At 41.4% G+C, this 23,870-nt stretch overlaps 1 protein-coding gene across 1 annotated transcript in view; it reads right to left on the bottom strand.

The window, feature by feature from the left end:
• Positions 1-2,320: 2,320 nt before the first annotated feature.
• SLC25A26 (solute carrier family 25 member 26) overlaps positions 2,321-23,870 on the bottom strand; it is a 100,227-nt gene continuing 78,677 nt past the window's right edge. Inside the window, exons 6-10 of the mRNA XM_075834005.1 lie at positions 18,904-18,948; positions 12,413-12,482; positions 8,420-8,484; positions 6,672-6,745; positions 2,321-4,553 (exon numbers count right to left, since the gene is read on the bottom strand). Coding sequence (XP_075690120.1) covers positions 4,457-4,553; positions 6,672-6,745; positions 8,420-8,484; positions 12,413-12,482; positions 18,904-18,948 — 351 coding nt within the window. The 3' untranslated portion in view covers positions 2,321-4,456. The remainder of the gene's footprint in view (positions 4,554-6,671; positions 6,746-8,419; positions 8,485-12,412; positions 12,483-18,903; positions 18,949-23,870) is intronic.

The raw sequence follows: 23,870 nt of genomic DNA, 5'->3' as shown, positions 1-23,870 counted from the left end.
GGATACCCAGACACTCAAACCCCGCACCGTTCAGTTACTCTGGCTGCCTCCGGGCACTGGATGTCCACGCCAGAAGCAGATGACTCCGGTCATGGAATAGCACCTGAGCTGCAGTACTGTATTCAAGTGAATAGGAGCAGAGTTGCTGTTCTGCAGCACGGCCACTATGCTATATACGGAGCAAACCGCTTCCGGCTCTGAATACTGTACACCCCGCATAACATCCGGAAGTCGGAGCAGCTGATCGGTGTGGGGTCCAGGTGTCTGACCCCTACCGATCATATACTGATGACCTATCCTGTGGATAGGTAATCCATTGTCCATGCCTGGACAAACCCCTTTAATACTTACATTTTCTGACCTGCTATACAGAAAAAAATAAAATAAAATCTGGAACACAATGCAGGAAATGACAACGAAAAAACACAGATAAGCCTTCAAAGTTTCAAACTGCATAAAAATTATACTGTTTTGCAGGTCAGGGATGAAGTGTTAATAGACTAAGTTATGACATACAGCCAGGAGGTGATACTCATAACCCATATTAAGACCCTACACTGTCGACCTGTATTTCCAATAACTCATCAGGATGGAAAAAAAAAACACGATATTTTGAAGTAGTAGATCAGTTACCCATCAACTGAGAATAGTATCGAGTGCGTATACATGCTGCCTACTCTTAACGCAACCATAGTTCAATAACATTGTCAGCTTGAAGCCACCTGTAGGGAGCGCTTACTGATAATGGACTTATTGCATTTAATGGGATCTGCATAAAATCAGTCTTCGGTTAGCTCCCCCTAGTGGTGGCTGCAGACAGCCAAAATTGTATCACTTTAGGGTACACTTTAAAGAATACTTTTGGACTGGCTGTCCTTCATATAAAATATTAGGAAGTGGCATAAACCTTATTAAAACAAATGAGAAATCCGGTAACGGCACATTTTCCAATCCTAGTGACAAAACGTTACTAAGTTTTATTGTTTTAGTGTTATTTGACCCCCCCCCCCCCTGTTCTACGTCACCTCTTCCCTATCCAATCTTTCTCCATCTCCCCACATTGACAATCATTTAGTGGGAGATCACTACACAAACCTACCACCTCAGAATCCATTGTACATGGCACCTTATAAAAACATTTAAAAAATATATAAAAAAACCTCTACCATCAATAATGCTGTTGCTCCGCAGCAACCGGGGACCTATCCCCCTACATTTGGAAGTCCATCCAAGGTGAGCCATTATGAAACATTACATTTTCTACATGCGACTATCTCACATGCTTGAGTTGGATACACACCCCCAATGGAAAGTTGAACGCACCGTTTTGGCAAGTGTCTTTCAAGTATGAAAAGCTTCACAAATTCTACAAATACCTAAATATCAAAGAAGGCAGCAATGAAAGAGCCCTGTTCAAATCGTAAGAGCTTATGGTAAAGAAATTCCAAAAATCCTGAGGTGACTGACAAGCCAGTTTACTGTTACAACAACAGGTAAGCCTTCACCCTGGCTCCGAGGAAACGCTCTTACATAGCGTCTGGAGGAAGACTGGGGAGCCCAAGACTACATTAGGGCCGGTAAAATAGAAAAACATATACAAGTGAGTGTAAATCTTAAAGGGCTTGTACGGGATTAGATGCTGCCTTCCAAAAATAGTGGCAAACCTTCAATGGAATAGAGCTGCAATACCAGACACAATCCATGGACAAGGGTGGCGCTGTTTCTGGAAGAAAGCAGCCATGTTTTCTAATCCTGGACAACACCTTTCGAGGGGGTTCACCGCTCAGGACTTATGATAACCAGGGCGGAGAGCAGCAGGGGACAGAAGAACTCCACACAAAACAGGTCCCCTGACCATGACCTGTAAAAGGGGCTGCCCAAACAGGACAGCTCCTTTAAGAGGTTCTCTATGCGCCTCCTTGTCCTAGAATTACCTAAATTGTGATTGGAAAAAATAAATAAACCAATCTTATGCATCGGACTGTTAAAACTAGTGTTATTTGACCACCAAATGGAGACATAATCGGGATATTTTAAATTCTGGATCTAATTTGGGAGAGGTAGTATGGACAAATTTGGACAAATTACCCAAAGCAGCCTGTCCGATAATGCGCACTGCACCCTGTTTGAGATTCTAGTAATATTCCACCTAACTATAAAAAAGCAATTTTTTTAAAACTTCTAAAACTATTATTTTTTTTTTACAATTTTTTTTAAAAAACCGAACATTTTTACTCTGCATCTTCAGTAGAGTCCGGGGTCAGTAAGTAGCGGATTGCAAAATAATGGTTTATATAAACAAGGGGACAAGGAGTCTCTATATAGTTGTAGAAAATCTAAATTTTATTAGTAGAAAAAAGACAAAATATTTAAAATATACAAGAGATCCAAACAAATATCTGTATATAGGCTACACAAAAATAGTATTTAAAACACCACCTCTTATGCAATCACATATATGATATCAATGTAATGGATAGATATTAAAATTAATACATAGGGTGCATATAAAACCTGTGAATTGCCCCAAAAATAGTTCATAATGCAAAATAATTGCATTCAAAGAAGGATAGAGGTAAATGCAAGTAGAGAAAAGGTATAAGGTGAAAACACCTGTGAGTAGGAGGGTATATGGGGAGTAAGTAATGCTCCTATAAGGTGGGAGATACATCTAGGGGCCCTGCACACGAATGTGCTTTTGCGGCCGCAATTCACCCGCAAATCTGCAGGTGAATTGTGGTCCCATTCATTTCTATGGGCCCATACACACGACCGTGGTTTCCAGTCCGTGCATTGCCCGGGAGCCTGGACCGCAAAAAGATAGAACATGTCTTATTACGGCCGTGTCTTGCGGTCCAGGCTCATAGAAATGAATGTGCATGGCCCGCGGCCGTCTGAGCACACCACTACGGTCGTGTGCATGAGGCCAAAGAATAAAGATATACAAACAATTTCTTACCTATTGGTGTGGTGGAGGTGTGCCTAGAAAGCGCCCCAAAGCGCGTTTCGCAAGTAGCTTAATCAAGGACGGATCTAATTTTTTTTTGCAGATGTCACTCTATGCAGTGTTAAAAACAAATCTGTAGGTACATGGAAACCATCAACAAGCAGGTTAGCTGCGGATGACAGAACACATGGACTTATTTTTATTAAGTTTTTTTGCTGATCTTAAAGGTGTTGTACCTGAATAGACAATTATCACCTATACACAGGATAGGATCATAATTGGCTGATCACTAGGACCCCCACCAATTGCAAGAACGGGGGTCCCAACCAGTGAGGAGAACTTGAAATGGAGCGGCGGTCAAACAGCCAGGTACAGCGCTCGGATGTTTCCGTCAGTCTCATAAACATTGTGAGACCAGGGATCCCGAACTCCCCAGGTGCTTGCCACTTTATTCAATCGGCGGGAGTCCCAGCGATGAAACACTTATCACCTATCCTCTGGATAAGTGATAATAGTTAATTCTTGTACAACCCCTTTAAAGGGCTTGTCTAGGATTAGAAAAACACGGCTACTTTCTTATAAAAACAGCACCACAACCTGTTCATAGGTTGTGCCTGGTATTGCAGGTCAGCTCCATTGAAGTGAATAGGGCGGAGTTGGAATACCATACACAACCTGTGGACAGATGTGACACTGTTTTTGGAAGAAAGCAGCCATGTTTATCTAATCCTAGACAACCCCTTTAAAGCCTTATGGCTGTACAGAGTCCCTACTTTTCCATATTAGAATGACATAGGCACGTTGTGAGCTGCCATATGGTGAGGCACCGTATTCTCCCCTAGTAGCAATACTTTTAAGGAAGAATACCTCTATTATACGGCATCCAATAGTACATGCCACGATTTGATTTCTCACAGATTACGTATAAATACATAATATTTGCATTGTTAAAGAGCCAATCAGATCCATACAGCGAGACACTTAAGTCCCTATTTAGTATTATGATTGCATAATAGATCAGCCATCAGCAGCTTGTTGACGGTTTACACTTCGTTCACAGGTTAAAATTAAAAATTCAGCTAATTCCAATTTTCAGATTTCTGGGAAAGCTTGGCCAGTACTCACATGGTCAGCATTACAGATGTTAAAATACGGCCACCACCAGACCTCATCACTGCAGATCTAGGTGCATTAACCATTTAGGAGTCCCAGCCATATTGGTCTTCACCAAGCATGTGTTGGGGTTTGTAGGATTGGAAGAAAATACTTCAATAAAATACTTGAATTTACTGGTGATTTTTTGGTACAATGGGCAAATACTTTATAAAAGTGGAGAATTCTGATTAGTGCTCAAATCAAGCTTCACTCCACATATGAGCGGGAGGTGCACATGTATTATGTGGGTTTGCCAGTTCAGTAAACCACCGTATCCATGGCGTCTTGGAGAACATCATTGAGAACCCCGTCTTCTATGGAGGAGGTGTTTCTGTCCAGGTCCCATTAGATTCTTCACATCAATAAGCTGCGGACTTTGTCATAAGCTCCAAGGAAGATAAAACCTCCAAGACTGATTGCGGTTATTCTTGGCACAATTCCGGCAAATAACCTAAGAAAGAAAAATAAATAAATAGAATTCATTAAATTGTAGAAGTTTGATAGGATCTGCCATATTTATTTGATTGGTGACAGTCCTGCTAAGACAGCTGGGACCCCCGATGATCCTAACAGGTCGTCTCTTGTCTCAGGAAATTGGCCATTATGGTGAATGGCTTAGCCCACTCACTAGGCGTTTTCCATATCTCCCATAGACTGTTGCAAAGGGGGGGGGGCATGAGACTTCATGCGAAAGCCCTCGGAATATAGCCAAGGGCCACATCTGTAACCCCCATATTGTGGCAGGCAGACCACCACTGATTTATGCAGTTGCTGCATGGTAGAGCTTGTCAATCATCGACCTACAACCCTGGTCCATAATGTTTTTTTGAGGTTCCAACAATAATCAGCTTTCCATAAGTAGAGTATAATTGTAAGGGGACGGCCTGCGCTTGGCCTAGTGACTGAAGAATGTTAATGTGAGCTAAGAAAAACAAATGGTTAAATCCCATCATTTAACAGTTAAAATACTCTCACTGCAAGGATTTCTGTGGATCAAAGTGAAGAGGAACTTAAGTGAAATCAGATCTATTTTTGCAGATTTTGCCATATGGAATATATAAGGAAAATAGCATAATTGTCAGGCCTGGGCACAGCTGGCTAGACGGCTGAAATCACATAATTGCTTCATTTCGCTTCTCTGCAAAAGTTCTATGCGTTATCCTTTTGGAAGGTCAGAGTTTAACCAGTCTCTGTGTTCACACCCGATGGCTGGGGCTGTGTCACACCCCCTTATAATCTCTCTATAATACGGTGTATGTTTATAGTCCATAACATGCGCCTTATAGATATTCTCGATTCCGGTGATCACCCGCCAATGGATGCTCAATGGAGAATGGTCGAGAAAAACACATACGGATTGTGAGCGATTGCATTCAGGCCTTAACGAAGAATTCTACGTTAGGGTCCAGGAGCTTCAAGTTACGTCTCAGCGATTATTTGCAGATATTTTTTTTTGTGTTTTTTTGAATCAGTGAAATACAAAAAATACCAAGACAATAGCTGAAGGTCTTGGATTTCAATGCTCCAAAGGAACGGGCGTCTAGATTCCTGTACAAATACAAGGAGAGATACTGCAGCTTCATCCCCCTCCACAAGTAGACGTTGTGTTAAATGTTGAGATCGGGCTCAGGATTTCTGGAGAATCTCAGTCCAGGTCTGGTCCACTTCTTCCTCAGTAGAGATCGAAGAGGCTGGAAGAACTAACACCAGGTCCCATCGCCAGTTAACGGCTTCCAATAGTGCAACCATCGAGTAGATGTTCTCAAAGATCAGAAAGGCCGGTGGACCATGCCAGTACAAAATAGACAACCTTGACGTGCCAGGAAGATTAACTGTTTCAATTCTCGAAACGTTACGGATAATGAAGACATCCAGTCCTGCTCTATATGCATAGAGGGCAATGAGATTTGAGAGCAAGTCACCATTCAGCCATGTTCTTACATATTCCATCTGCCTGGCATAGCACACTGGATCCAGGCAAATCCACACTGAATGTATGACCACCATCACCCATACTCCATGCCGTAATGGACGTGGTCAGGGAAATTAACTTTCAAAGAAGGCCTTAGAACTAATTGTTTTGTCTATAGTACCACCGAGTCCTCAGCTTCTTCTTCATCTTGGACGCCAAACACTAGACCTTGTATTTAAAGATCCTGTGAGGTCATTTCCCAAAATTGATTCATGCCCTGGTACCTCCACAGCTGTCGGATATGGTTTATACAATGCAGGCATTATTATGGGAATTTATACCCCATTTTATGTTCTCCTTTAACTATTTTTTACCATCAATCGTTACTTATAATTAACCCTTAGGCCTCAAAAGGAAAAATACATTTTGATCCCGTTCAATGAAAAGTACATCCACCCTAAAGTTGCATTTACATGGGGCTGCTAATTGCCTCCCTGTAGAAAAACAATTTAGATTTTACTACTGCCAGATTCACTGGTGGCCGGATCACGGTTGTCCTAGAATCAGGAGGCGACATTGACATATGCGCTGACATATGGACCCGTCAGGTCTATTTTTTAGCAAAAGTCTTGCAAGGAATTGTAATTTAGTAGATACCCTGAGAGGCCGTGCGTTCTCCAAACATCACCGAGCGCCAGGAGCACGTTGCCACTTGCAGGACTCGATCCAGCCTGTAGGAGCAAAATTAGAACTAATTAATCATCTGACATTCAGATTTCTTTTTTAGTTTGATTGAAATAGTATTTCCTTATACTGAATTTATCTAAAATGTGTAATTACATCTATCAACACCACAGAAGATAAAAAGCTCTATGGAAATTAAGAGCCCTAAAACTCATTAAGGCTAGCTGGGCCAAGACATAAGAATTTGCAAACTGATCTACATGATAAAAAAAAAATTAAAAGACTAATCAATGGGACACAAGCCAGATATACACATGAAATAACAGTCAGACGAACACTTGTTCAGTCGACAGCTATATCTCAGACTCCGCCATAAACATGCAAGATCAGCTTGACCGAGCGTGCATGTTTATATCAATAAGGAAATAATCTGCTGCCAGAACCCACTGACAAAGGATCAGGCATGATAAAATCCTACAATTTTCAGAGTCAGGAGGTCCCCAAGTTTTGTCTAATGTGTATAAAAACCTTAGAGGGGAAAAAAAAAAAAAAACACACCACCATCAATCCCTCCCTTAGGGTATGTTCACACGGCCTATTTACGGACGTAATTCGGGCGTTTTCGCCCCGAATTACGTCTGAAAATAGCGCCTCAATAGCGCTGACAAACATCTCCCCGTTGAAAGCAATGGGCAGACGTTTGTCTGTTCACACGAGGCGTATATTTACGCGCCGCTGTCAAATGACGGCGCGTAAATAGACGCCCGCGTCAAAGAAGTGACCTGTCACTTCTTTGGCCATAATTGGAGCCGTTATTCATTGACTCCAATGAATAGCAGCGCTAATTACGGCCGTAATGGACGCGGCGTTCAAGCGCCTGCACATGCCGGTACGGCTGAAATTACGGGTATGTTTTCAGGCTGAAACATCCCCGTAATTTCAGCCGTAACGGACGCCCTTGTGTGAACATACCCTAAATGTCACTCTTGCTTTTGATCTCATCTAGTCCAATATTGCAATCAAATTTATGTGTAATATAAAAATAATTCTTCAATACGTGTCCCAGGAGACAAACCACCAATAAGATTGGTTTCTGACTAAGGCAACTGGCTGCAGCAGGAGCCCTCCCCCACTACTTTATCTGCTAAAATCTACAATGCACACTAAGCTTCACTTGCTCAGCCACCTGCCAGACAAATTGGAAGGGATCACCCTAAATTACCATATGTCTTTTCTGCAGGATTTTTTTTAAAGATGGTCAGGAACGGAGGTGAGTTAATCTTTCACTTTCATAATTTACTTACTGGGTTTACTGTTCCTTTAAGGCAATTTCAGTCAGTCATGGAAATTATGCTATTCATTTATGTCCATATTCTTCTACATAGGGGGCTGTATTATAGCAGTTTGTGCTAATGTAATAATGATATTATACTTAGTCTGTCAGGTCAACAACGGACAACCACTCTTCTAGCCAGAAATGTGCCTTGAGCTTTTATCAGTTTCCTACCCCCACTCTTCTTGGCAGTGAACACACAGTATTTACTCATAGGGGGAGCCAGTGAGCACAGGAGAAAGCTCCTCCCAGTATAGAGAATCTGGGTCTCAGTTCACATCAAACATATCACCCCCACATAAAGAAGACATAATATATAATATTTGGTACTGGCTTCGATATTTTGGTGGGGTCACATAGGTGGGCTACCCTCGCTCTCTCTCTTTACCTTTGCCAGTATTATACGGGTCTTCGCTACATCCAGGGGGGTCGTAACTGCAGCTGCAAATCCACCTGAGTAGTAGAAAAAAAAGCACAAAACAAATAAGAACTTGTTGAGGATTGATCTCACAGTACAGTTCCCACAACCTCTGCCAAGACATCTCGAAATGTGATGTTTATATATAAACTACATCAAACATATGACGGGTCATTCAGCTTCTGACTGGGGAAGACTGTTCTCAGTGGTGACGATCGTGCTCTTTATAGTGGTCCTTGGGCAAACAAATTAAGCAGACACTCAAGGAGACCCGATCTCTATGTCAATTTAATAAAAGAGGAAAAGTACATAAAGGTGATATTAAAAAAAAAAGTCTACACACCCCTGTTAAAATGCCCGGCTTTGATGTTACAAAATCAGTCCAAGATTAATCATTACAGAACTTTTTCCACCTTTAATGTAATCTATAATCTGTACAACTGTATTGAAAAACAAACTGAAATCTTTTAGGGTGGAAAGAACAAAAATAATGTGGTTGCATAAATATGTACACCCTTAAAATAATTTGAATGCAGTCATAAAGTAACGCAACAGTCTTTTCGGGTAGAAGTCGATCAGCATGGCACAACTTGACTTGGCAATTGTTGCCCACTCTGCCTTGCAAAAGCGCTCCAAATCTGTCAGATTGCGGGGGCATCAGGACTGGACTCTGGCTGGGCCATTCAGAAACGTTGCTCTTCTTCCAATCAAGCAATTCTTTTGTTGATTTGGAGTCATTGCTTTGGGTCGTTGTCGTGCTGAAAAGGTGAAATTCCTCTTCATCTTCTTAGCAGGGGCCTGTAGGTTTTGTGCCAATATTTGGAATTGTTCAGAATTCCCTCCACCTTGACTAAAGCCCCAGTTCCAGCTGCACAAAAACCGCCCCAAAGCATAATGCTGCCGGCTCCACCACGCTCCATAATGCTGCCGGCTCCGCCACGCTCCATAATGCTGCCTCCGCCACGCTCCATAATGCTGCCTCCGCCACGCTTCACTGTGGGGATAGTGTTCTTTTGGTGATGTGCAGTGTTGGCTTTACGCAAAAAATACCTTTTGGAATTGTGGCCAAAATGTTCAACCTTGGTCTCATCCGACCATAACCGATTTTCCCACATGCTTTTGGCAGACTTCAATTAGGTCTTTGCAAAACATAGCCGGGCTTGGATGTTTTTCTTTGTTAGAAAAGGCTTCAGTCTTGCCACCCTACCCCGCAGCGCGCGCAAAAACCATTTGACAGCTGCGTGTGTCGTCCATGTCTGATGCGCGGCTGCGTGATTTTCGCACAGCCGGCATCATAGAGATGAGGCTTGTCGACGCCCGTCACTGTCCAAGGTGCTGAAAGAGCTAAATCTTTCAGCACCCTCGACAGTGAATGCCGAACACAACAGCGAAAAACCTGTAAAAAAAAGATAAAGTTCCTACTTACCGAGAACTTCCCGGCCGTTGCCTTGGTGACGCGTCCTTGGTGACGCGCCTCTCTTGACATCGGTCCCCACCTCCCTGGATGACGCGGCAGTCCAAGTGACCGCTGCAGCCTGTGATTGGCTGCAGCCTGTGCTTGGCCTGTGATTGGCTGGAGCTGTCACTTGAACTGAAGTGTCATCCCGGGAGGTCGGACTGCAGGAAGGAGACAGGAGTAATCGGTAAGTTAGAACTTAGTTTTTTTTTACAGGTTCATGTATTTTGGGATCACAAGTCACTGTCCATGGTGCTGAAACAGTTTAACTCTTTCAGCACCATGCACAGTGAATGTCTCCCGACGTCGCGGACCGGAAATTTTTTTGCCGGGTTCGGCCAAAACGAGTTTGGCAGAACCCGGTGAAGTTAGCTTCGGTTGTCGGGGTTCGCTAATCTCAAAGACACTCCGTTTGGATGTTCGGAAACAGAAAAGCACGTGGTGCTTGTCGGTTTACATTCATCCTTTTGACAGCTGTTGCGTAAACACGCAGTTCGCACGGAAGTGCTTCCGTGCGACATGCGTGGTTTTCACGCACCCATTGACCTCAATGGGTGCGTGATGCGTTGAAAACGCTGAATCAACGGACATGTCGTGAGTTTTTGGCAACGGAGCAACGCTGCGCAAAAAACGCTGCCATGTCTGCACGGCCCCATTGACAAATATAGCTACGGGCAACGCACGTGAAAATCACGCGCGTTGCACGCGCGTATTTTACGTTCGTCTGAATAAAGCCTAAATGTGATTGGGGATGTGGTTGTGTTCCGAATTAGCCAATTATAACAGGGTTTTCACACTTATGCAACCACATTATTGTAGTTTTGTTATTTGTATTTTTCCGCTTTAAATAATTTCAGTTTGTTTTTCAATGGAATTGTACAGATTATGGGTGACAGGTAGAAAAAGTTCTGAAATGTTTAATCTTGGATTGATTTTTTGACATGACAAAAGCCTGTCATCTTAACAGGGGTGTGTAGACATTTTATATCCACTGAACATTTCAATTGTTAAAAGGGAAATTAAAGCTGCCATACACATTAAATACTCGTTCGGTTGAGTATAGCTTAAAGAGGCTCTGTCACCACATTATAAGTGCCCTATCTCCGACATAATGTGATCGGCGCTGTAATGTAGACCACACTTTTTTATTTTGAAAAACTCTAATTTTTGGAGGATGTTATGAGCAATTTTACATATGCTAATTACTTTCTTAATGCCCAACTGGGTGTTTTTTTTAACTTTTGACCAAGCGGGCGTTGTACAGAGAAGTGTAGGACGCTGACCAAAGTTAAAAAACGCCCAGTTGGGCATTAAGAAACCAATTAGCATAAATCTAAAATTGCTCATAAACTTCCTCAAAAATGATAGTTTTTCAAAATAAAAGTGTGGTCTACATTACAGCGCCGATCACATTATGTAGGAGATAGGGCACTCATAATGTGGTGACAGAGCCTCTAAGGCTTTATTATCTGCTATTTACTTTGCAGCTGAATACACACACAATTGTTCTCTGTTATCAGCCATTTCAGGCTGGAGAGAGCCTGACTGTTATGGGATTACGGACCGGAAGTCCAGAAAAATCCCTGCCCCCACACCATTTGCCTCCACGGACTTCCACCCTTGGCCACAATATAGTGTTCCTCCAGAACGTCCATTCTGGTTTCTGGGTCTTCAGTCTTCTCAAAGTCCTGTTCATGATTTTTCTGATTGGGTTCATTCATCTTTCTTAGAACTGTGGACATTTTGGGAGTTCATTTGGCTTATTTGAACTTAATTAGAAAGCTCGCTTCGATTTCTTTGCCGTCTCGAAAGTCTTATCCAACAGCAAAACTCAAAAAGGTGTGAACATTTTTCCTGTCCCCCGTTTTTATCGTCCAGGTTTCCCCTCCATAAAGAACCACAATAATATGGTAACCTTCTAATTGTTCTGTTCACTGATGTCATGTTTGTTACCTCTACACAGTCCGTACACTGCCCAGATGTTTTGTCCTTCGTTGCTTTTTGCATAGATGGTTTTTCAGCCTGTAGGCGCTTGCAACAAATTTTTCCTCCTCTCCTGACACCACTTAATCTGCACTGCTGTCAGAGCTGTCACACGGGCGGTGAATCATGGCCTTTCTGCAGGAGTCGGAGAAAGCCCTGAAGAGCAGCTCGGGGCAGACAGCTGCACGGTCCTGTACTCCACTCCGCAGCCTCTTCACATAGGATTGTGCACTCACCAGGATTACAGGGCGGGATGATTGACACCTTTTCTATTTTAGCTAAAGCAAATTTGTCAAAAACAAATTGGCCGTCTTTCATCTTAATGTAACTTTTTGGTTTTTTTCACCTCTTCTCTAGAGAATGACCTCTGAACCCTAAACAAGGACTGTAGTAATTATACCCTAAACGGACCGGCTTCACGTAGGAATGCTGCACGCTTTAATGCAGTTTCACATTTTTTTTCCTGCTGTCCTCTCTAATGTGTTTTTCCCTTTTTCTTCAGTTTAACATATAATTCTTTGCACCTGCAAAAGCTCCACAGACTGCAGACTGCCAAGAATCGAGCGGACGGCACTGCTTCCATGACCAGAGATCCTGGAATAAAAACAAAAAGAAAAAAAAAAAAATGGAGGAATGTTATTGAAAGTTTTAGATCATCTGCAAATGGGTTGAATTCAAGGATGGGAATTGACGTAACGAGTCATGGAAAGCATTAGGAGGTCAAACTTGGGAAAGCCGTGACTCTCCAGATGTTGTGGAACTACAACTTCCAGACTAGTATTAACCAGCAGGGGGCAGCACTAATAGATAAAACCCAATTAGTAACACGACATGATGAAAATGTGAAATTAAAGGTTAAGATATAAAATAATAAAAATTACAGAACTGCTATGATTCCCCATATAAAAAAGTAATCACTTATTTGAAGAGGCTGATCCCCGAAAAGCATCACATATCAGATATGTATATATATTTATTTTTTTTCAAAACATTTTTATTATGTCGTTTCCAATTTTTTAAAATTTTTTTTTTTTTACATCAGAACAGAAGAACTAAGGAGTCAACATTGTGTTCCATGGCGAAGATATTTTATAACATTATGGTATCAACATGCAAAATAAGATATGTATGTTATAATAAATTATATCTTTAATAAAATCTGCATAAAATATAGAAACATTTCAGCGATCTATTTTTTGGAGAGCGGACCGGAATAATTGTACGTCTTCTCCTGCTGTGAATGTTCCCACCACTGGCAGAGTCTTCGGGACTTCCTGGTGGGCACCTCCGAAGAGCGCAGCACTAATATCCATACAAGCCATTTATAGTGTTATGCACAACCTGTTCAGGAGAGTAGGAAAGCTATTGTTCCCCGATTTCTGCCAACATTGACCTAATATACCGGCCTATGACGCCTTCAGTTTCTTTTTTTCTAGTTGTCTCCCACAACAGCATGTCTAAGACGACCCTCAAGTGCCTGCAACTCATGCCTACACCTTCCCCTCTTACCACTACTTCTTGATGGTAGTGTTGGATCTGGCCTGTCATTCTCCCTTAAATCCTTCTTAGGGTATGTTCACCCGCAGTGTTTTCAGGCGCATTTTGGGGAGTTTACGCCTCGAAAAACGCCTGAAAAAACAGAAGCTGAACGCCTACAAACATCTGACCATTGAAATCAATGGGAAAAACAGCATTTAGTTCATAGGGGGAGTCTTTTTACGCCTCAGTTTTAAAAAACCGAGCTTAAAAAGACGCTCTGTAAAGTAGCATGTCACGTCTTGAGGCGTTTTTTGGAGCTGATTTTCCATTGAACACTATGAAAAACGCCTCAAAAAACGCCTGAAAAGAAGCTCCAAATTAAAAGAAGCTTCATTCTCAGCTTCAAAAACGCCTGAAAATCAGAGGCTGTTTTCTCTGAAAACAGCTCCGTATTTTCAGATGTTTTTGGTTAAGCGTGTGAACATACCCTTACAGACCTGATCCTTTGCAACATATCTAAATGTACAGAAAAAAAAAAAAAAAAAAAAAAAAAAAAAAAGCATAAAAAGGTGATCATACACACATGAAAAACCTCGACCAAACCCATCAAGGATCTAATGTGTATGGGGGCCTTCAGACTCTCCCGCAAAAGCAGATGTTAGAGGAAATTAGTATCGGGCATGTTGGATTTCCACATGCCCGATCCATTGTTCCGATAGGATATAAGGCACTGCCAGAGGTGTGACTACTCCCCTTCCACTAAGCCCACCCACTTTTCAAGAAATCACCATGAGTGATGGGAACTGCACAAAAGTCGCAATTTTTACTGCAATTTTCGACTTGTGCAGGTTTCAGTTTTCCACGTCAGGGAACGGCCATAGAAAAGTTAATAAAATCCCCCCCCCCCCTGTGTGCATCTCACTAGCCACCTTATTGTGATCACTGTGGTCTGATCTTTAATATACATAAGGGTCTAGGTTTCCTTTAGGAGGCCATACGTCAAAGTTTTTCCAAGACATCGGACCATCATTGAACCCAGCAGCACAGCAGGGATCCAAAGAAACAAAGATTAAGTCATTGAAAACAAAAGTTGAAAATCTGTGTGATATCAAGTGTTTTTGATTATAGCTCAGCAAACCCCCAACCCGAGTCTCAATTGGCCCAGCTTCACACAGACAAACTGAAATCACCGGGGTATACAATAAATAAAGTTATTCCGTGTAGTAAAAGTTATGTTATCGTCCAAAGCAGCTACGGTCATAACTTATTGTGCTGGTCTTACTTCATCCGCTGCTACGACTCTACAATTTATATGTCGAAACTTCTAAAATGTAAGACTTTCTGAAAATCAGGTTGCGTGAAGCGGTTGTGTCCTTTCCCTTTTTGAGGGCACTTCGGGTATGCTCACATGTGGCATTTTAGCTGCATTTCAACTAATTTTTTTTGGCATATTTTTAAGGTGTTTTTAGGTAATTTTTACATAAAAATGCAGTAAACCATGCTACGTACGAGCATACCCTAATACCCGAAGGGTATGTTCACACGCTAAGCAAAAAAAAATAATCTGAAAATAAGGAGCTGTTTTCAAAGGAAAACAGCTCCTGATTTTCAGACGTTTAATTAACTAGCGTTTTTCCCTGCATTTTTTACGGCCGTTTTTGGAGCAGATTTTCTATAGATTCAATGAAAAATGGCTGCAAAAAAAATCTGAAGAAGTGACATGCACTTCTTTTTCGTGGCAGTTCTTTTACGTGTCAGTTTTTCAAAACGGCCGCGTAAAAAAACTCCCCGTTGGAAGAGAATGAAATCAATGGGCAGATGTTTGGAGGCGTTCTGCTCCAAATTTTCGGCCTTTTACGGCCTGAAAAATGGCCGAAAATAAGCAGTGTGAACATACATTTACTCTTTTCGGTCTCCTTCACACTGCTCCAAAAACAGCAAAGATAATACAGGCAGTTGCAGTTCATGTTCGAATTAAGGTCTATAAGTGAAAAAGTTACAAAAAATAAAACAAAAACTAAAAACATAACATGTAGCGGATTTAAAAACAAAAACAAAAACAAAAAACCCCTAAAGGGGGTCACACATGCCCAAAAAAAATTAAAAAATACCAAAAATAAAAATATAGTGTATGGAGAACTAACAGCAAACATCTTGCCGCTACATTTTTACGCCTGAAAGACGCAAAATAAAAAAAATTCTGATTAACATGGTACCAAGAAAGAGAAGGGTGGATGGCGCTCCGCTAAACCTACCTGCCTGTTACATTTTGAGTAAATAACTGGATATTGCTTTAAGTTTATCCAACGAACAGAAGTATCCGTGTGTAAATGGCTTTACATCCTGTCATCTCCCAAAACTATGGAGACACATGGAAATTTGCACAAGCTAATCCTTTTTTGACAGCGAACGAAAGACTTCTAAATATCAGGGATCCCAAGATCGCCCGGGGTGAAAATTGTGCTAATGTTTCGTGTATTACTCTGCGGATATTACTGTACCGTGTAGGTTCACCTTTAATAAACCCTTCATAAACTATTGAGGGAATGCTTAAAGGGAAGATCCACCTTCGCAATCAATTTGAACCAATTGGACAACTGCCTTGAAGTGGACAACCCCTTTAAGGCAGCCATAGAAATTCAACCTACTCAATCGCTATACACTGACCCAATGTAGGTCAATTCCTGAAATCACTTTCGAGTCTCCCGTGTGCAAGATCCAGGTCAACTTTAATGATATTAAATATATATGATTCACTTGACAGCGTGCCATATGATCTTAAACAAACACACGGTAACAGGATATATGGTGTCGGAGTGAGGCGCTCTCTTCCAATATGTGCGCCACATTTTTCAGGATGTGCTAGAGACAAGTTCTTTCCTTAGATTGAAAGGAAAACACAGAGGAAGCCTTTGATAAGCTTCTGGCTTTGGAAAGCTTTTCCCCATAGACCAGTTACAAATAGTTCTACTAACCGCTTGTGTTTCTGGGGAAACTCTACGTAGAGGAAGAACTGATGGTCCTGACAAACTGACTACGACAGCACAAAACGGCGACATTCTCATTGCACGCCTGACAGAGGCTAGTGGATTCTATTCTGCTGCCTGCGCGATATTTTTCTATGGTTTCTCCATGTGACCCGTCTTGTACAACCGGTAACATTAACCCTACCCACAGTCCGTACACAACCCCCAGAACAATAAAAGGAGGTCAAAAGCGAATGGATCTGGTCAAATCTAAAAACCCTCTAAAAAAAGGAACGCAGAAATCCAATTACCGGAAAACATACTTGGCGCCCCATAACTATCATGTGCTGACCTTATAAAAAAGAAAAAACATGGCGGAAGTTTTTATTTTACTCAAAATGTAATACATAAAGATTAAAGGGGGTTTCCAGCCCAATCATTTTTTTGTAAAAAAACAGGACAATGTTATAAAACAACAAAAAGGAGTAATACTCACCTTACCAATGCGACTCTGACGTAACCCTGGTCTGCCGCCTGTCTTTGGTTACCTGGTTCCGGTGGTGACATGTTGTCTCAACACATATGCACTGCAGCCAGTCACGGAGCACTGAGGTGACATTATGGAGGTTGACACGTCACCACTGCAACCAGCGATTGGCTGCACTGGTGACGTGTCTAGATAACAAGTCATTGCCGGAGCCAGGTACACCAAGACCAGTGAAGCAGGAGCAGCCGGGATTGGTACGGTAAGAATTCCTCCTTTTGTTATATTATACACTGTCAGCCCTTTACAAAAACCCCTTTATACGCAAACTAGTATACCAAAATGGTACATATACAGTACAACTTACTTTAAAATAAGACCTCATAAGAGAGGTTGATGAACAAATTAAAAAATAAAAAGGCTTTAAATTCCAGTATGCAGAGGTAAAAAAAATAAAAAAATGTGCATGGTCCGGGAACCGAAAAGTTGCTTTTTCCTACAGTGATTAGGTTCTGTTCACAATAGTGTGATGGCTTTCATTTACAACGGTCGCAATGAAACTGTGCCGGATCCATTGTACTACGGATCCAAACAGCGACCGACTGGTCCCATTGAACTATAATGAGGTCTATCTGGGTTCTGTTGAGGAATCCGCCATTTTGACAGCAAGAACAGCGCTGCATGCGGCAACACAGATGTGAACAGAGACTTCATTACAAACAGAGTATAAAAACGGAAACAATAATAATGTATACGTAATATTGAAATAATCACCGATGACTCAGGGACTTCAGGGAATCACCCCATAAATTACATGCTTTTACGGTCAATGCTTTACCCAGTGGGTATTCAGAGCTTGACCCCGGCCAACTGAGTAAGCATTTCCCAGAAGTTCTGATGCCTGTTACTACATTATCACTAGGGAATAGCTCAAGCCTCTGTCTGAATGCGGTTACAAATTCTGCACCACTTCATGACGATCCTTCATTAATGACGGGAGATGATCGGTCGGTCGGACTGCATCTCTGAACCAGGCTAGTATCGTCCCCTATATATGAACAAGAGTCATTAGCTATGACCTTTCTTGGGAGTCACAGGAGTAATTTACTAGCAAGTATCATAAAATTCTCAGTCAACCTCACCCATCATAATGTGGCTTCCAGAAGTCACCTCATTATTTGCAGGAAGAATGTTCTCTCTGCAGCGCCACCTATAGGTGACTATATCGTAAATTAATCTCTCACGAGTTGTAAATGGATTTTTCAACATTACATTTGTCACTTATCAACCTCTGGGCACCTTTACATGGCGTGGTATGGGCACTGCTGATATTCTTACTGTGCCAGCACTATTTTTTGGCCTACACTTCACGGGCGCAACAGTCGTGGTACCACTAGGTTATTACTACGTGGCAGTAATGTATTGACAGTCTCCTGTGGGTACTACAATTTGGAACAAGGTTATAACTAGGCTTGGTTTAGAGGTACGCCCAGCAGGGTAACAGGTGGAATTCTGTCTCTTTCGAAAATAATTTCTGGTGGCATGTACTTCCATGAGAGATCGGAAGGGCACCTAGCTATTACTAGTTAATCCACACTCTATATGGGTTACAGGGACCAGGTTTTGAATCCAACCAGAGGCAAAATCTGCATGGAGTTTGTATGTTCTTCCTCTTGGTGCTCAAGTTTCTACATAAACTCCAAAAACATACTGCTAAGGTAAAAGGTTTCCTATGAAATTGCATGTTTGACACTTAACCTCACTGGGGTCGGGGACTGATGGTTACAATCAGTGTGCGTTAATGCAGAATATGTTGGCACTATATATGTAACTAGAAATAAAAGCTATATTAAAAAAAAAAAAAAATAATAAACTACCGCAGAGCAAATTCCAACAAGATCATGAGGATATTTTACGGTAATTCAAAGAGAAGAAAATATCAGATTCCATGAATAAATCAAACGTGCAGCATCTAGTCTGAACTATTCATCCACATGACAATGATTTTACAGTGTGAATACACATTTACCCAATTATCGTTACATTGCGAATAGTTTTACTTTTACGTACAAATTTTGGCACTTACCTTTAAAAACTCCCAAAGTGGAAACTGAACGAGGGAAAATGGGATCTAAAAAATATATAAATAAATCGTACTGTTAGGAAGACACTCCAATGCATATAGAAATAAAAAGGTTCGTCAGTCACCGTGAAAATCTGATATTTGTTGAATACTTATTAACACGGCCGTGTTCAGTCCGTGATAAATGGACTGTGTGTCGGCCATATTTACCGGACTGATCACAGTGAAGGGAGTCGGGCTTTTAGCATCATAGTTATCTACGATGCTAGGAGTCCCTGCCTCCACACAGGAATACTGTCCTATACTGAAATCATGATTACAACACGGGACAGAAGCTAGAAGCCCGGCACCCTGAACGGTGGTCGGTCCGGAAAATACGGCCGACACCACGGACCGTATATCATAGACCAAACATGGCCGTCTGAATAAGGCCTAATCCCCAACAACCTATGTGTGCACGCTACAAAGAAAAGTATAAGTCCACATGGTTTATCTGTCAGAAGCCCCAAATTTTGCAGAACTAAGTCTTGGAGACCCAACATTTTTGAAGGAAGGAGAACAGATTTGGGGCATGTCCAAGAAGGTAATGAATTAGTATTGCTAAATGTTGGGAGTTCTGCATAGTAGGAGAAATGAGGTGTACATACTATTATTTTTTTTTATACTGCACTGAAAAAGTAATTAATACTTTATAGAAATTTTTGGTTGAATCTATAGCACATGAATAAACCGTAAATTCGAGAGATTGTCTCAGATGGTGGACCAACGTCGTAGACTTGGGTGGTCTTCAAAACATACTTAATAAAACACATGAAACTTGCTGGACTTCTAAAATGATCATAGAATAGTAAACGTATGGAAAACCGCTTTGTAAGGCCATGGGACCATTAATATTCCAAGTCCTGATATATCCCTGTACAGTGGTGGAAGACAACATAAGGTCTTGTACTGCATTTTATCTGGTCTCATCTCTCATGGTGCTGGTGGGTGTCTATTTCCATTCACTCAGTCTGAGCACGGATAACGTTCCGCGTTAACTGTTTTACACGTACAACATAATGCAACCAGAGTCAGCCTGTCTGCTGGCTCCAGCCTCGATTTTCTGGTCGACCCCCTGCCAATGTATTTTGCAGATGCACGATTTCAGTGCACTTTGCACCCAAATATTCTCCTGTTCACAAGCAGATAAAATACAGCACAAATGTTCATGGGAGCACTATAAACATAAAAAAAAAAAAAATAAATAAAATACCAGTACCTGCTTGAATATTTTCTTAAAATTTATTATTTTTCCACCATGCAAGTTGGAAAAGGAAAAGTTAAGGAATTGCCCATAGCAACCAATCAAGGTGCTTTTCTTTTTTCAACACGTGATTGGTCACCATTTCCTACAACTCTACTAAGCAATTTTTATTTAATGGGGCTATCTAGTTCAGAAAACCCATTTTCATATTCTCAGTTAATAAAGGGGGGGGGGGTGTCTTCTGTTCAGGATACTCATCTCTCGCTCTGGAGGACCAGTCCTGTATTATACAGACAACATATTGATTTGAATGAACAGTGTGTAATGCTTAATTCGCCCAGCGGTGGCACTGTAGCGAAACTGAACACTTATTCTCCCCACAGATAACGGTTAATCGGTGGAGGTTTTAGCAGGGAGACACGGTTATCTGTTTATTGTCAAAAGACCATTCTAACAAGTACGAATTGTCCAAAGTGGACAACCCTTTAAAGGGAAAAAGGGGTTATTTATACCGACTAAACTGCCCACAAAAAGAGGATTATCTCTAAAATAATTCCCAACATAGATACTTTCTCTCCATGATCCCTCCTAGCTATTCAGTAGAGATTAGATCAGTCACAACACACTTCCAAGAAGCTCCTAAGAAAAAGAAAACGTCCAATTTCTTAAGAATCGGGCCTTCTTCTGTCCCCTAGTTTAACTTTAATTGTACAGATGCCGTATTGTAAAAGGGGGCTGTTTGAGACAACTTCAAAATAAGGGAATTTTCTTAAATAACTATTTTCTGTGATTTTTTGGGGAAATTTGCGAAAAAAAATATATTTACATGACTCTCATTTGTCTCTACATGAACATTATAGCTCCAGAACATTACATATTGCTTTGATTAATGGCATCATATTTTCCTCCACCCATCACCTTAAACCAAATGACCATCTGATACAGAAATACAGGGAGGTATAGGTTCAGATTTACAAGGAAAAGCAAGATCTAAAGAATAAGGACATCTAGGAACAGTTGTAGAAGGAGAAGCAAGAGAGACTATGTATGAGATACGGGATCAGATGTACAAGGAGAAGGGAAATCCGATGTATGGTATATGGGATCAGATGTACAAGAAGCCTGATCCGATGTACAAGGAGATATGGGATCAGATGTATAAGGAGAAAGGAGATCTGATTTAGGAGATATTGGATCAGATGTAGAGGTCCTTCTCAATGAATAAGAATATCAAAAAGTTAAATTTCAGTAATTCAATTCAAAAAGTGAAACGCATATTATATAGATTCATTACACACAGAGTGATCTATTCCTAGCATTTTTTTCTTTTAATGTTGAGGATTATGTTAACAGTTAATGAAAACCCAAAGTTTAGTATCTCAAAAAACTAGAATATTGGGTAACATTTTAAGGTTGTCATGGTGTGACTCTAATCAGCAAATCCAAACAAAACACCTGCAAGGTTTTCCTAAGCCTTTAAATGGCCCAACAGTCTGGTTCAGTGGCTACACAATCAAGGGGAAGACTGCGGACTTGACAATTGTCCAGGAGACAGTCATTGACACCCTCTATAAGTAGGGTAAGCCACAAAACGATATTGCTAAATAAGCTGCCTGTTCACAGAGTGCTGTATCCAAGCATATTAATTGAAAGTTGAGAGGCAGGCAAAAGTGTGGTAGAAAAAGTTGCACAAGCAACAGGGATATCCGCAGCCTTGAAAGGATTGTCAAGAAAAGGCCATTCAGGTATCTGGGGGGAGATTCACAAGGAGTGGCCTGCGGCTGGAGTCAGTGCTTCAAGAGCCACCACACACAGACGTATCCAGGACATGGGCTACACCTGTCGCATTCCTTGTGTCACGTGACCCAGAGACGTCAGAAGCGTCTTACCTGGGCTAAGGAGAAAAAGGAATGGTCTGTTGCTCAGTGGTCCAAAGTCGTGTTTTCAGATCAAAGTAAATATTGCATTTCATTGGGAAATCAAGGTCCAAGAGTCTTGAGGAAGAGTGGAGAGGCATCAATCCAAGTTGCTTGCGGTCCAGTGTGAAGTTTCCAGAGTCAGTGATGGTTTGGGGGCCATGTCATCTGCTGGTGTTGGTCCACTGTGTTATACCAAGTCCGGAGTCAGCGCAGCGTCTAGCAGGACATTTTAGAGCACTTCATGATTCCCTCTGCTGACAAGCTTTATGGAGATGCTGATTTCATTTTCCAGCAGGACTTGGCACCTGCCCACACTGCCAAAAGTACCAATACCTGGTGTAATAACCACAGTATCACTGCGCTTGATTGGCCAGCAAACTCACCTGACCTAAACCCCATAGAGAATCTATAGGGTATTGTCAAGAGGCAGATGAGATACCAGACCCAACAATGCAGACGAGCTGAAGGCCGCTATCAAAGCAACCTGGACTTCCATAACACCTCAGCAGTGCCACAGGCTGATCGCCCCCCCTGCCGGGCCGCATTGACCAAGTATTGAGGGCAGATACTGTACATACTTTTCAGTAGGCCAACATTTTGCTATTAAAAATAAGTTTTGAAATTGGGCTTATATAATATTCTAATTTTTTGAGACACTAAATTTTGGTCTTTCATTAACGGTCACCATAATCATCAACATTAAAAGGAAACAAATGTGGAAATAGATCACTCTGTGTGTAATGAATCTATATAATAGGAGTTTCACTTTTTGAATTGAATTACTGAAATTAACTTTGAGGATATTCTAATTCATTGAGAAGGACCTGTATAAGGACATATGGGTTCAGATGTACAAGGGGATGCGTGATCCGATATAAGAGATATGGAATCAGATGTAGAAGGAGATATGGGATCAGATGTGGAAGGAGATATGGGATCAGATGTGGAAGGAGATATGGGATCAGATGTGGAAGGAGATATGGGATCAGATGTGGAAGGAGATATGGGATCAGATGTGGAAGGAGATATGGAATCAGATGTAGAAGGAGATATGGGATCAGATGTGGAAGGAGATATGGGATCAGATGTGGAAGGAGATATGGGATCAGATGTGGAAGGAGATATGGGATCAGATGTTCTTGGATAGCAGTGTACAAAAAGAGACGGGGTCTCACATGAAAAGCAATGACTAAATTACACAGCCATCATCATAAACACAGTAGCATAATAACAAATCCAGTACATTACATTTCTATGAAAACACAAAACTTAAATACAGTAATAAATCTAGATGGGAACCAAAGTATGAAACCAGATCTCAATAAGTACACGGACATCTTAGTGAGGATACATTTCAGCAATGTCACCAGGGACCAGAGTTCAGCCATGCTCCTAAAACCAGCTGACAAGTGGCTGTAAAACAATTGGAATTGTGAATACTTAATTCATGAGGGTTGGCGCAAAAAAGTATTGAAGATAAGGGTAAAGAAAGAACGGCTTCGTCTATGACCATGACATCACGAGGAGCGGAATGTCCTGAATATAGCCTTCATTTCCGGTCTGTGGTTCCACACCTGGCACCTACTATATAATAATTGGCTGATAGATGACATTTCCAGTAAGCCATCTTGTATTATAGCATCTGGACTTTACATAAAGCAACTATCCTTCGAAATCCCCCCAAAAAACAACAACTTATTCCTCGCCACAGTGCTCGAGTGTGCCTACCACCTACATGAAACCAGGGCAGGTGGGATAGCAGTCGCCCATCAAACAAAGATTGTACAATGTGATTGTACAATGATTGT

Source organism: Rhinoderma darwinii, chromosome 7 (genome assembly GCF_050947455.1).
Source record: "Rhinoderma darwinii isolate aRhiDar2 chromosome 7, aRhiDar2.hap1, whole genome shotgun sequence".
In the NCBI taxonomy this organism is placed as follows: Eukaryota; Metazoa; Chordata; class Amphibia; order Anura; family Rhinodermatidae; genus Rhinoderma; species Rhinoderma darwinii.
The sequence above is the reverse complement of the archived record's forward strand: the minus strand, read 5'-3'. Positions and strand labels throughout refer to the sequence as shown.